General features: G+C 36.7%; 1 protein-coding gene across 9 annotated transcripts in view; it reads right to left on the reverse strand.

The window, feature by feature from the left end:
* The window catches only part of SYNJ1 (synaptojanin 1), a 70,754-nt gene that overhangs the window by 10,399 nt on the left and 45,758 nt on the right, over positions 1-14,597 (reverse strand). For 6 of the 9 annotated variants that reach the window (XM_073231419.1, XM_017641912.3, XM_017641906.3 and 3 more), the window contains 10 exons: positions 14,373-14,529; positions 13,697-13,814; positions 13,384-13,599; positions 9,892-9,970; positions 8,530-8,692; positions 5,119-5,328; positions 4,000-4,131; positions 3,412-3,450; positions 278-316; positions 81-151 (listed from right to left, as the gene is read on the reverse strand). In XM_073231419.1, the coding sequence (XP_073087520.1) occupies positions 81-151; positions 278-316; positions 3,412-3,450; positions 4,000-4,131; positions 5,119-5,328; positions 8,530-8,692; positions 9,892-9,970; positions 13,384-13,599; positions 13,697-13,814; positions 14,373-14,529 (1,224 nt within the window). The remainder of the gene's footprint in view (positions 1-80; positions 152-277; positions 317-3,411; positions 3,451-3,999; positions 4,132-5,118; positions 5,329-8,529; positions 8,693-9,891; positions 9,971-13,383; positions 13,600-13,696; positions 13,815-14,372; positions 14,530-14,597) is intronic. The other 3 variants (XM_017641907.3, XM_073231418.1, XM_017641913.3) reach the window with 1 other exon arrangement.

Genomic DNA, 14,597 nt, shown 5'->3' on the forward strand with positions numbered 1-14,597 from the left:
CAAGATAACCATCTGTCTAGTAGCAACTTGGAACCTAGAACCTGACCTCTTGCCAGGCTGCCAAGCTAGGTGTCACCTACTGGTTTGGCTGCACTGTATCCAGCAGGTCCTGGGCCTGTGGGTCCTGCCTGAGCTGAAGGCTGACTGCGTCCTGGAATAAGACAGCACACCATACATTTAACTTATTAAAGAAAGAAATAAGAAACCATGTACTTATATCCCAAGTGTTACTCATGGCCCAGGTTTAAGGTTAATAGCTAAATTCAAGTGTTTTTACCTATATTATCTTTCCGTGTTGTTCCAGGGCTTTTCGGTGCTTTGAAGCAGGAAGGAAAAAAAATTAGTCATAAGTAAACAAAAAAGCAACCCTGCATAACATCAGCTGGCTGATGTTTTATTAGCAGCAGAAACACAGCATGAGATGGTAACAGAAGTACTTTGCCTTAGATAATGATGAGGGTGTTATCAGTCCTGAATGAAATATACCACAAGAGGGAAAATCAGAATACTTATAGTGACATCTATGGGAGACAGCTAAGCCCTCAGCCTGATGCCTCAGTCATGGCATCACTATTAAGGTAACTTTCCCAACAGAGTTCTCTCCTATGACCCTGAAAACACATGGTCAGCTTGTGTGAATGGTGACAAGAGGTGGTACTACTGCTTCTCAGAACTTAGCAGACAAATAGCTCCTGAGAAATAGAACTGCATTTTCCAAGTTACACAAGGGCATATAACAACAGTGTTTTAGGGCTTCATACTGTCAATGCCATTATGGATAATGTAATCTTGTGATGAGATCTTTTGCATTTCTTTCTTTTTTTTTTTATACTTTAAAAAAAATTCATTTTGTTATCATTAATCTACAATTACATGAAGAACATTATGTTTACTAGACTCCCCCCTTCACCAAGTCCCCTCCACAAACCTCATTACAGTCACTGTCCATCAGCATAGTAAGATGCTGTAGAATCACTACTTGTCTTCTCTGTGCTGCACATCCCTCCCTATGCACCCCCACACATTATACATGCTAATTGTAAGGCCCCCTTTCTTTTTCCCCCAGCCTTATCCCTCCCTTCCCATCCATCCTCCCCAGTGAGATCTTTTGCATTCTGTAACAAAATCCTACAATCAAGGTAGGAGACCAGCACCTCTACTAAGTATCTGCCTTACGGAAAACAGTGTTAAAAATGTGTTCAAACTCATTAGAAAGGTAGGAAGGAAAAAATGAAATAAATTACTTTTAGAGACAAAAAGTAGGTGGGACCAAAATGGGGGCATCTACAATTTACTCTTTTTGAAAGGAAATTCAAGTGCAATTATGTGAAAACATCAGCCCTTTAGTAACTATAATCTTACTGAATGGCTTCCAGTCTTAATGGTCTTTTAAGCAAATTTAGTTCAGTATCATTATACACAAAAACATTTATGTTACCTGAAGTCACCCACAAAATATATTCTTGGACCTGAATTAATAGGGTTTAATTATAATTATTAATTTTTAAAAGTTCAGAGGTAGTAGAGGACATTTCCATATTTGACTTATATGAAAAGACTTGAAGGCATTCTTTTTAAAATTAACATTGTACAGTAATTTCACATCCTGAGTCTGTATAAAATATATACAAAACAGAACGCAAAACAACATAAGAATTTCAAGGAAATGGATATCCATTAGAAACTGTACACAACATAAAATGAAAAGAGAGAAAATACAAGGTTATAAGATATACATGGGATGGGGAGTGGACACTTCTAGTTGAACTAAGTAGAGATTTAGTGTGCCTTTAAACACTGCAGGGGCTGACATTTAGAAAGAAAATGAGAAACTCATTTCTCTTGCCCAGCTACCCAGGACTGGGAGGGGCTCCAATACCTTTCTAGAGAAAGAAGAGAAGCTGTATTTCATTCAGGTATTTTGTGTACCTGCACATAATGAAAGGCAGGTACACAAAACAATTTCTGCAGTAAACTTACTTTTGCAAAAAGGTTCTCTACTGCTTTAAATTTCTTCAACAATATCAATACAAACCAAAGTGACTTAAGGTGCCTAGCCCAGCTGAATCCTCCCTTTCCTCAAACAGAAAAGTAGAAAGAGGATGGAGGTTTCTTTTTATATTTGAGATTACTAGTAGTAAGGAATTAAAAAATTTGTTTAATGAAAGCCTTTGCTTTATGATCATCTCATTATATTCAGTTACTCAAATCATTAATAAATCAGTTAAATCATTAATAGAAGCTTTACTATTTGACAATCAGGAAGGGAAAAAATTACAAAGTTTCAATTTCATTTTAAACTTCTGCCCATAAAAGAATTATGAATGTAAAGAATTCTCTAAATGAGTCACTGAATTGATTAAACTTTTAACAAATTCATAAACATTTATTTTCTATAGCTGTTTTCTAATTAAAGAAGATAAATAGAATTTATCATGAAAATATAAATAGCAGGAGTTTGCAATGGAAAAAATTAATGTTTTCTGTAAGTCAATGGAAAAATGATCATCTAGTAGTATTTAGCAGAAGCTGTAATGCTGACATAACTGAGCTATCCTTATTATACACATCATTAAAATCTACACAGAAGCAGAGTCAATCTGTAGTAACACAGGAACTGGTCAGCACTCACATTAGGTAGCAAGAACAGAAAAAGACTAACCACACATGTACAGTAAGGCTTAATAATACTAAAACTAGATTTATAAAATCCAGTGTGTGGAATGGTGAGAACTTGCCTCATCCTTTCATGAGAATTAGAATAGTAGTAAATGTATACTTCCAACTGAGGATCATGAGCTCTCATGTAAACCAAATAAACTACACTTTATAAACAAAAAACCATCCATTTGTTAATAAAACTTTCCTTACTGAGAAATAAAATTATTCTTACATTAAAAAAAATGAGGTATGAGTTTTATGAGAAGTTATGATAAAGCCATGCAAAATGAAAGCTGTATTTCAGATAATTATTATAACTTTAAATTGCACTTCTAGGATATTTTGCTAATCACCAGATTTGCTGAGCTACTAAGAAAAGTAATGTACTAGAGCACCGCTAATCAAATACTTGGGAAATCGTCTTTATTACTGTACCCGAGTCCCTTTTAAAAAAATATGACTTCTGGGAATTACATCTTTATAATTAAACTGACTGTATTTAGAAAAAGTGTATCAGACTTTGATGAATACTCAACAATGTCTACCTAGAAAATGGAAGCCCTTATTAGTTCTATTCACTAATAAAACTAAGCTCTAATCTTTTACTTAACAGGAATATAGTGGACAGTATCAATGTCATTCATTCCAATTTTTAGCAAACAAACCTAAAATGTTTTTCAATTATAGGGGTCAAACTCCCAAACATTAATGAACCAAGATGCATACATAGTAACAAATATAAACTGTTACCTCCAAATTCTTTTCTAGCAGGTGCAGGACTCCTAGCCCCTTATAGTTCATAAGAAAATATGCAGCAGAAAGGAAATGACATTAAATAAAAATTGAAATGTCAAAGACTCATAATAGTATTCATGATGTCAAATATCATGTAGGAACTACATTATTAGTATCTTGGCACTACAAAAAAGCTATTATTTAATGCAAACACTTCTAAGAATTTAAGTAACAACAACATAGTTTTAAAAAAAATTTAAACAAATATATAAAACTTTACAGCAAGTGTATGCATGCTCTTCAGTTCTAATTTTACATTGTACAGAAATTAGTGCAACTACACCAAATGAACAAAAACAAAGCAAACACTTCTTGCTTATTCAGATAGCTATGAAGACACAGTACAAAGACCTAGTCGGGAAACAATCTTTCACCTGTTCCACCACACCTACCATGTTCTTTAGAGAAAAGCTGAAGAGGTAGCAAAAATGATAGGGAAATAATAAAACCTAGAAGCTAGAGGTTTGAAAACATGCAAAACAGTTTTAAATGGAGCAGAGGAGAAGTTTAACTGTAGCAGAAATGGAAATAAAAGGGAGTTACCTGAAGGGGGCGGTGGTCTCTGTGGGGGAGCTGGACGCGCAGGGGGAGCGCCGGGGCGGGGAGGCGGTGGCCGCCTAGGCTCTAATCCCTGGGGAGAGTCCTTTTGCTGTTGTGTTGCTGGCACAGTGTCAACTAAGAAAGTCCATTAGGTGAGAAGATCAGGTTCTAGGTGGGTATGAGTACAAACATATGCTACCACCTATGTATGTATGATAAAGTCTATTTTGCTAATTTTCAAAATTTGTACTATTCAAGATAAAGCTAAGATAGAGAGAAAAGAAGAGACTCCCAGCAGACTGCTGTTGACTCACCTCAAACAATACTTTGTGCCATCTTGATAGGGCCACCCAGTAAATCAGTATATAATATCATACTATAGTGTACTGGCACTCATTTTTATTATCAATGACATAAGCAGTTCTGCCATTAAACTACCCTCTGGTACCACGGCCGCAATCATACTAGCTCTGAATGGGCTCCCCAGGTGCTGAAAACCGATTTACCAGGTGGCCCTATCAAAATGGCACAGAGTATTGTTTGAGGTGAGTCAACAGCAGTCTGCTGGGAGTCTCTTATTTTCTATCTCAGCTTTATTTTGAATTTAGTTAATGAAGCTAGTTTTCCAAGAGCAGTATAGGAGAATTAGAGAATTTTATGAAATGGAAGATATTTTCTGAAGACGTCAGTTAGCATGGAACAGTGACTTAATCATTTAATTTAACAACTTCTAGAGGAGACAAGTATTTGATCTCTGAAGGAGTAATGACTACAAATTTGAATTTTTAAAAATATGTTTTGTTTCTTCTCGCCTCATACTAAAACAGAGGTAATATACAGATATACAATTAAGTCTGAAGAGTTATGGGTGCTTACTACACTAGAACATCACCAATTATAAGACACAGACAAACATGACCACACAGAAAAAGGATGAAGAAAAATCTCATCTAGTGACAGTGACAATGAGCTTCCTTTCCATTTAGGCCTTAAACCATCTACAAAGTCTCCTTTGGATGCACAGAAAATGTGGTACAGATCCAAAGGCATCAGAGATTGACCATCTAAAATCAAACATACCAGCTCGGGAAAGTTACACAAAACTTTAAATAAAATACGCACTTTGTGGATCTGGGTGCGCAGGAGTTCTTGATGGGGCTCGACTTGGTCTTATGGGAAAGGAAGGTACAGGCCCCTCTGATATTGTAGGTGACTGGCAGGGACTGGTCCGGGGTGAAGAGCTCGGCGACGTGCCAAGGCCAGAACTTGAAGATGGCTGGAGATGCTGAGGCAGAATTTCCTCTACTTCAGCACTATAGTCATCAATGTCACCTAAAGAAATGCAAGGTTGTCAAGGTTACCACCATTTCAACTTCCTCAGAGATTTTTTTTCCACCAATCTAGGTTTTAAATACAAAATACACATGTTAACATGACATAATCAACATGCATGGATTAATCATGTAAACAAAGTTTATATGTATAAAACTAGAATTAGTATAAATGCTCTTACAGCAAATTTAATTAAAATAGTCTATTATCTCAGAGCAACAGGATACTAGTGGTGACTTAACACCTGGAGTTAGGTTGACTGGACAGTTTTCAAAATTCCACCGAGCAGCTACCTCACTGTTGGCTAACTTGAAAGTTACCTGCCTACCTGCTCTATGGAACTGCCCCTCCTGCCTCAACTCAGGGCTGGCCATACAGCAGACAGGCTCTGACAACCACACACCTTCCCTGAAAGTCTCCTCACTCCTTCTTTCCCAGTGGTCCTCCACTCAACACAGACCTTCTTTGCTCTAATTGAACAGGGAGGATTGGTTCTCTTCTGAGATCTCCTTATTTCCCCTTTCCTCAGGGTTGGGAAATGGGGACAGGGTGCCCTTGCAACCAAATTCCAAATACAGAACATTAATCTTCCAGTCTTGAACAAAAAGGCCTATTTCTTCGAGGCTGCACCATCAGGAATTTACATAACACCCTCCATATCCCCACTGTCAGAATCTCTTGTCTCCATTCTTCTGTCACTTGAATCCATTCACCAAGCACTAAGCAGAGGGCAAGATATGGGTCCTACCATCTTTCTGGGTGACATCAAAGTCCACATGGGCAACCCTAGTGGACTTGGTCTTATGCCTACAGACACTCTCCTCCACTCAGAACGGCTCTGCCTTTGAAACAATACTCCCAACGCTTCATTCTGACCACTACCTCCCAGCCTTAGTTACTCTTTCCTCTTCCATTTTCATTAGGATCCCAGCCTTTGAGCCCTCTACTTTCAGCCCCTGCCTGACTTCGCGTCTCTGTATCTGTCTTCAGATTCTATGGTTCTGCACCTCAGCTATTCCCTACTGCACTGTTCTCATCACGCCTGCATCAATTCACCGGTTAAGCTATCCACAACAGCACTTGGGCTGCAGAGGGCTGCTGCTTGAGAAAACCACCTGGTCCTGACGATTGCAGTCACGTTAAATTTGTGACTTTCAGCCTCATGGGCTCCCAAAGCTGCCTGGCAGTTACACAATCTCCTGATTGGCTCTCCTCCTTACTCCTCTGGAGCTTTAAGTCTCCTGATACTGTGGGTGCTATATTTTGGCAGAAAAACTTCACAGAGAAAAGAGAAGTCTCAGGATGGGAGTCCCCCTTCAAAAACTTGCTCCCAAGCTGGAGTCTACTCACATGGCTGACACTCATTTATGGATAGAACAAATGGCGTTCCACCGGCCCTGTTTTCCCAGTGACTCTGCTCTATCACTTACTCAGCCCTGCCCTTCCCCAATATCATCAGCCCTTCTGGAGCAACAAGCATTCTTAAGCCTCTTGCATTTCAAAACAACATTCCTTGGATCCTCCCTGGTGCAGCTGCCTTCTTCTCTCCCTGTACTCCCATGTTAGCCAAACTCCCTTCAAGGGAGGTCTGTAGACACTCTCTCCACCTTCTATCCACACCTCAATTTACCACCATCTGGCTTAATCACTCCACTGAAATTACTCTCATGGATGTCACCAACAGCCTCCTTCCCTGTTATTATATCCAGTGGGGAAGTTGTGGTCCTCATTTCTCATCTCTGTGACACAGGACTCCACTGACTACTTCCTTGTTACCATTTCTTTCCTTGATATTTAAGCCACTATCATCTCTTGGCTCTTTGACATTTCTAGTTATTTCTTCTCATTTTCCTTTTATAGGCAGCCTTCTTCTACCTATCTTTAAGGTGTGGGTTTTTCACTTTGATCCCAGGACCAGTTCTCTCTCATCTCTAAATAATCGTCTGGCCAAGCTAATGAATGCCATTTATTACTGTGATTAGAGGTGCCTGGTAAGCCCAGGGTTCTATATTGAATACCAGACCCACATTCCCAGAGCCTACATCTGGGCCCAACAGACTCTACAGATACCTCAAATTCAATACGTTGAAAACCCAGTTCATCTTCCATCCCACACCTGCTCCTCCTCTGTATCCCTTTTCCTTGTCAATCTTCTCAAATGAATACTTGCATAATCAACTCAGATCCTTTTCTCCCCTTAGGCTCTTGCACATTCCTTCTTCCAGGTTCACCCGTCTCTACCTGCTATAATTTAATACTAACCCAGTTTTCAGATTCTGAACTTAAATTTCAGTTTCTCTGGGAAACACTTCCCAAATCTAGGTTAGACAACTCTCTCATGAAGCATCATTATTGCAGTGATGTCACTTGATTATAGCTGCATGCTTACTTGGGTGTAAGACCCCCTAAACTCTGAGTTCTGGAAGAGCAATGATGACACCTGTCAAATCCAGCACCTAGCAGTACATCAAAGGTATTGTATCAACGCATGGACTAAATAATCAAATGAACAGAGAAATGTGAAAACTAGCAATAATCTGGTGAGGATGCTCCAATCTTAACTGTGTTATCTATACACATGGTATCACAATATGATATACCGTTATATTATTAAGCTAAGATATGCATTTTAATGTAAACTATGCTAGAATAATATATAAAATATATAAAATTAGAAAGCAAATGCATTTCTTGATCACATTTAAGCAAATTATCATCTAGACAGACCTGTCCCAACAAAAAATTTGAAATGTTTACATTAATATGGGTGAGTTCAGTTTCAAATGCATGTGTCCTAGCCACCTTGAGAATCTTTTTACATTATATTGAAATATACTCTCTTTTGTAATAATTATCTTGAACTCATTCCTGCTGTTAGAACACACACCTTGAACTTCTGCTTTCCTACCTTAGCTGCAATTAGTAGGACCAAACCGCACACCAAAAATAACAATTTGTGTGGTTATCACACAAACACATAACTAACATTTGTAGAGGTCTTAACCTTTCAATGGCAGAATGGCAAATACATTTGAAGTCTAGGTACAAGCAAAATAAACACAATATAGTGCAAAACATAATCTAATTGTGTGCTGTGTGCTATCAGAAGAAAGAAAAGGGTAAACTTGGACATTAAGACTTTACTGATGGGAAGGAAGCCTTTACTACAAGAACAGAAGTAAGTATGGTCAATCAACAGACCTTCCATATCGAAATCAGCTGCAACTTCCGCATCTTCACCAAGTAGGGTAGAACTTGTTGATGATGGCAGTGGAATACTAATTTTCTCTAAACTCATTTCTTCTTCCAAGTTTTTGATCCAGTCTGGACTTTTTAAAGTAATAGTTACAGTTCGACCCAATAACTAGTTGAATTAAAGATATAAAATAAAAATTCATTGACATGAAAATTATCTTAGAATAAAGTTATACTATGTGATAGTACAGGCTTAATTTAGCTCAACTCCATTCAAGTTAATTGTTTCACATATACTGAATTTTTAAATAGTTTAAACATTAAAAATTATCCAGTATCAATTAGGATGTTAGGTATCACGTATATCCCATTTGTGTTTATATGAGTGTGTATATATATAAAATCCCATTTGTTTTATGCACATATGAAGGTTAAGAGAAATTAATTTGTAATGGTAGAATTACAAATGGTCTTTATTATTTCTTTCTTTATACTTTTCTGTATTTCTTCATCTACTTTTGTTTCAGAGTATTGTTATTACATTCAGGGAAAACAAACAAAACCCTATAAAGCAATTTCATATGCATGGAAATTTTTTTCTCCAAGGAAGCTGAAGTACTGTGACAGAAGAGGAAGCTCAAGGAATCCCTTATGAGTTGCTCACTGTTGGAGAAATTAGGCCTGCATTTTAGTCTACCCTGTCTAGTAACCATATACTTAGAAACTGAGGATCTGTGTAAAAGCATTCAGAAAAAACTGATAGACATAGCACTTTATAGGAGTAAAACTATTCCAGACTACTGATGTAAATTTCCCCCATCAGTAACACTGCAAATCACAGGCTAGGAGTGAGTATCTCTATTACTTAGATGTTTCTACAATGCCTCAATGGGATGGATTTGTTATATGGGAAATATTTCACCTACACTTAACAAAGATACCTGGGTACCATCATCCAAGCCAATAAAACAAGTCCCTCAGAATAATGAGCATCTTCCTTCTTTGTTTTTAATGTAAATAAAGCTTTTTCTTCATTTGCTATAACTCTTTTCCATAAAGATGAGCCCAAATATCTATCCCAATTTAAAATTTTAAAGTTTCCATATAATAAAATACAATAAAAATAAAATTAGGTGATAATCATATTTTCTTCTTAGTCTATATCAATGGTTAATATCTCCAGGAAGGACCAAAATAACTCTAAGTTGGTCAGTAAGCTATCTAAATAATAAACATTAAAGCATACAATAAGGTATTTTTACCTCCTGAACTAGAAATACACTTAGACTCTCTTGATTGTATCTACAAAAATATAATCTTCAAACACCTAATTTCAGAATGGTTTAAAACCACCAAGTGCTACCTTACCTCTTTACCATTTAGGCCTAGAACACTCAAGGCAGAGCTTCCTTCCAAAAATGTGACCCACATTTTATCTTCTACAAATCTTCAAGAAAGAGAAAAACAAACATAAAAATATAATTAACACCTTAGATATAAGAAGCCAATACTAGTCTAATGACGATTGATTAACAAGGGGCCTACAGGTGTCAGGAAGTAAAACCAGAGGGAGAGCAGTAGGGCTAGTAGTGACCTAGAGAGGGCATTCCTCCCCTCAAAAGCACTCAAATTCAAAATCTTCCCAAATACTGTGCTAATAAAACAATCTGCCAGAAAAAAATAGGACTATGACCTCCATTTGTGATCTCGAATGCAACCCTTCATTTCACTGACAAGATAAGAAAGGACCAGAGTGGCTTGCTTATTCAAAGTGATACTAGGAGGAGAGTAAGTTTTATTAAAGGGCTAGAATCCAACTCTCCTGACCCATTGTCCAGCACTCTGTATTTTACATACTTTTACTGTCTCAATAACTTCCCCCGAAGCAAATTCTTTTGACCAAGAAATATAGGCAGTTGTCATTTAATCAATCAATCAATCAATCAATCAATTAATCAATTAATCAAATAAACTGGCCCCAAGGAGGCTTAGTTTATGGTCTTTGTCTTTATTCATTGACAGCCATTTACTTTCTTGGGACTGCAATGGCCTTTGCTACCCTCAAAAGGAAAAGATAAAAAGGACACTGGAACAAGTTCCAAAGATGATTACTAATATATAATATTATCATGCAAACAATAAAACAGATTATAATGTTATCAGTCTTTTTCACAGGAATAATTCTGAATTACTCTCAACTGTATAAATCAAGTCCAGCAATACTTGCAGATTTTTCAAAGATGAGAGAAGGGAAAATGTACACACACACACACACACACACACAAACACACTTAACCTAGGATTCAAAAGTACGGATTACAGATATTAAGAGGTAAAGGCCAAAAACAAAAGTATGTACAAGTACTTTATCCTGTTTAAGTCAAGGCCTGGAGCAGATTTCTACAATAAACATGAGCAAGGTGTGATTCAATTTCTTTGACATAAAGTTACTGAGTTGTAGGATGCTATCACTTGAAAGACACAGGCCCATCATTCCTACCTAAATACTATGAGGGGTATCATTTCCAAACTTGGCAATGGAGACTATTTCTCCTCCAAAGAATCACTACTATAACGTTGCACTTGTGCTACTTCTGTACACCCCAACCCCAAACTTTACAGTAGCCCCCACCTTATTCAAGGGGTATGTTCCAAGACCCCCAGTGGATGCCTGAAACCGCAGGTAACACCAAGCCCTATATATACTATGTTTTTCTGTACATATGCACCTAAGATGAAATATAATTTGAAAATTAGGTACAGTGATTAACAATAACTAATAATCAAATAGAACAATTTCAACACTATACTCTAATAAAAGTTGTGTGAATGTGGTCTTTCACTCTCTCAAAATATGTTATTATATTGTAATCACCGTTCTTCTTGTCATGATGTGAGATGATAAAATGCCTCTGTGATGATAAAGTGAGGTAAATGATGCAGCATTAGACTACCATTGACCTTCTGACCATATGTGTCAGGAGGAGGATCATCTGCTTCTGGACCACACTGGCATGGGTAACTGAAACCCAGAAAGTGAAACCGTGGATAAGGGAAGGTTACTGTATTTGTTCTTTGATAGTGGTACCAAAGCAGTTGTAGTCATACAGCAGGGCTGATTTCCTGATCCTATCTTTAATTGGCAATGTGCCCATTATACACTCTTTAGAAGAGATTCTGGTTCTAACATCCATGGATTTATACAGGTCCTTTTAGAAGCTGTATTTTCTTCTTGTTTTCACTCACTAGGGTAGTAGCTTCTAGACTTTTTTTATAGACCTCCCAATTAATAAAAGTGTCTAAATATGCCCCACCTACATTTCCAGGGCATCTCTTATTTACATATAAAGGGGTTTACAGACTTCAGTTACTCCTTTAGGCTGTCTTATTCTAGAGCAAAAAGTAATCATCAGTTTAGCCTTACTGGTGTCAGTAGTCTCTCCTTGTTCACCTTCATCATGTTTTTTCTAGTCTAACTTGGTTGTCTGAAGGTGTAACGACAATTGTATGCCAGGTGTGGAGGCACCTGTGGTTTCACAATGTTAGGGTAATGTATTGTTTTTTTACCAATACTTTGTCTAATGATGACAGACACTGTGGGGAAAGCTTTTGGCTCCAATCTTTTGGCTCCAATTTAACACCAAGTTCTTGCAAGACTGGGTTATAAAGACAGGTCCTTTTCCTGTATCCACATTGTCTTTTCTCTGTGTACACATTGGATTCTCTCCAGCCCAGGATGCTATTTTACATTTGGTCAGAAAAACGCTTATCTGCTTTGCTGCCCACTCACACAGTCCATGTTTTGCTCTTGGGGGGTCTGACATTTCTGCACTTGGCATGGCTTACTATCCTGTGTAAACTTGGGAAATTTTACTATGTACTCTCTTCCTAGAGCCTTAGGATTTTCAAAATTTTTTGTTTTATTTTAAAGTTTTGGGGTAGATCTTTGTCAAAAAATTTGAGACAAGTATAAATACAATTTCTTCTGTATTTGCTCATGTACTTTGTGAAAGGAGTCTAGCTTTCTTATGCATTGTTATCATTCTACAGAAACCACACTTTTCATTCTGTGGACTATTCTGTTTAGAACCTCAGGAAGCCATTACACACATGCTAATCTTCCCAACTAGATTACAAGCAAGAATTGATTCTTCAATTTTTCCTCTGCTCTTCCTTAGAGATTTATCTATCAAATATCTATATAACACATAACCCAGCAGATGAAAAAAATTAAATAGTATCTCTTCCCTATGAAATTCAAATACCCACATAATTCAACTTCTCAAAATTGCTGTACACTTGGAAGAGAACACTTTTTTTTAACTGAGAAAGAGGCATCTGGTTCTGCAAAAGGCAGATGGTTAAGTCAGTGACAGAAACCAAGACTGGAATGGATGATTCCTGACTGTTAAACTGGTGGTGCTACTTCTTATTAGGTGTAAATTAAGCATACTTAAAATAACTTAAAACATCAAATTTTTTAAACTGAAGGGGAAAAGTCATTATATTTTACTCCTATCTCTCCTTAAAAGAATAGCAATCACAGCTTCATCTTGCTATAAGGCTCTGTTATATATTATTATCATATAGGAATCTTAAAAGATCACATCTATACATATGCATACTTTATTATCAATTATTCATAGGAAGTTTTACTACTCAACTTTAAACTTTCTAAATAGAGAGTTCAGTTTCAAAATCCATGAGCTTTTTGAGTAACGTTTCTATAGTATGATTTTCTTACAGTTTGGAAATAAAAATATTCATATACTATTCAAACACTACAAAAAGCAATTTCTAGCATAGAAAATACTTCTTAGGAATCATGAGCTGCTATTGGACAATAAATGTTTTACTCACCTTATGAGTATAACTTCACCAAAATTTGTAAATTGCTGCAGAAGCTCATCAATCAAAGCATCATCAAAAAAATTATTTTCTGGTACAGAACTTTTGATTGAGACCAACACTGTCCCATCTGGTGGACCCTGAACTGCAATTACTTCTTTATAAATGTTTTGCCTCTCTTCAGCTTCAACTTCAAATATATCTATATCAATCAGGGCAACAACAGGCCTTAAGACATAAAGGAAGAGACATGTTAGAATGTTTAAAACATGGCATGTTTCAAATAAATTTCAAGCACCATTAGAAATACTGAGACTGTTGAAACCTATGGTCAGAAGTCTTCAGCTCAGCTCTACCATAATGCAGCAAAGTGCCAGGAGTCCACATGTAGAGGATTTTGCTTCCAGCTTGAAAGCTAGCATTTAGAAGATCTAAATCTTCAGCTGCACTCAGAAAAAAACAGAACACAAAAGAAGCCACGTGAGTGTGACAGATTATGGGGAGCAAGGAACTATCTTCACTTTACTACCTTCCATAACAGTCTAAGGCTGGGATGCCAGATACACTTGTTAACAGGCAGAAAGTCTAGACACCTCTAAGCTGGAAAGATTTGGGGTGGAGTTATTTTATGCTTTACTTCTGAGATTATTTAAAGGCCTGTGAGCAAAGAGTATTTTATAAATAATCCAACAAACAAGCAGTAGTTCATACTATCTACAAACCACTTTATTCAAGTTAAAAACCTTAATCAGCATTCAACTGAAAATTTTATAAAATGTTTTCTTGCTTCTCTTTATATGAAATTATGTCACTTAAAAACTGAAGAATTAATGTAAGAATGTTTTTAAAAATCTGTTTTATATTTTATATTTAAATATTATTTATTCTAGTCTAGATAACCTTTGCTGAAAACAATAGCTCTCCTCCCTTGATATTTATATCATTCCCTTCTTCCTCATAAATTTTGCACTAGCTCATTTCAATGAAGTCCATTTCCCAACCTGATCTATCAAAAGGCCATTTCCTTCTTCTCCAGAGGACACGATCTGTCCATGCAGGGGTGCGGCACTTCTCACTGGTGTCATAGTCATCAGAAAACAAATCATACTTATATGTTGGAGCAAAGGTTACTTTTCCTTCTAAAAATCCTCTAAAAATCTAAAATAAAAATATATACAAAGTTATTTAAAAAGGCAAGAAAATTATTTTTCATTCAGCAGCCATGC

This window comes from Manis javanica, chromosome 3 (genome assembly GCF_040802235.1).
Source record: "Manis javanica isolate MJ-LG chromosome 3, MJ_LKY, whole genome shotgun sequence".
Lineage (NCBI taxonomy): Eukaryota > Metazoa > Chordata > Mammalia > Pholidota > Manidae > Manis > Manis javanica.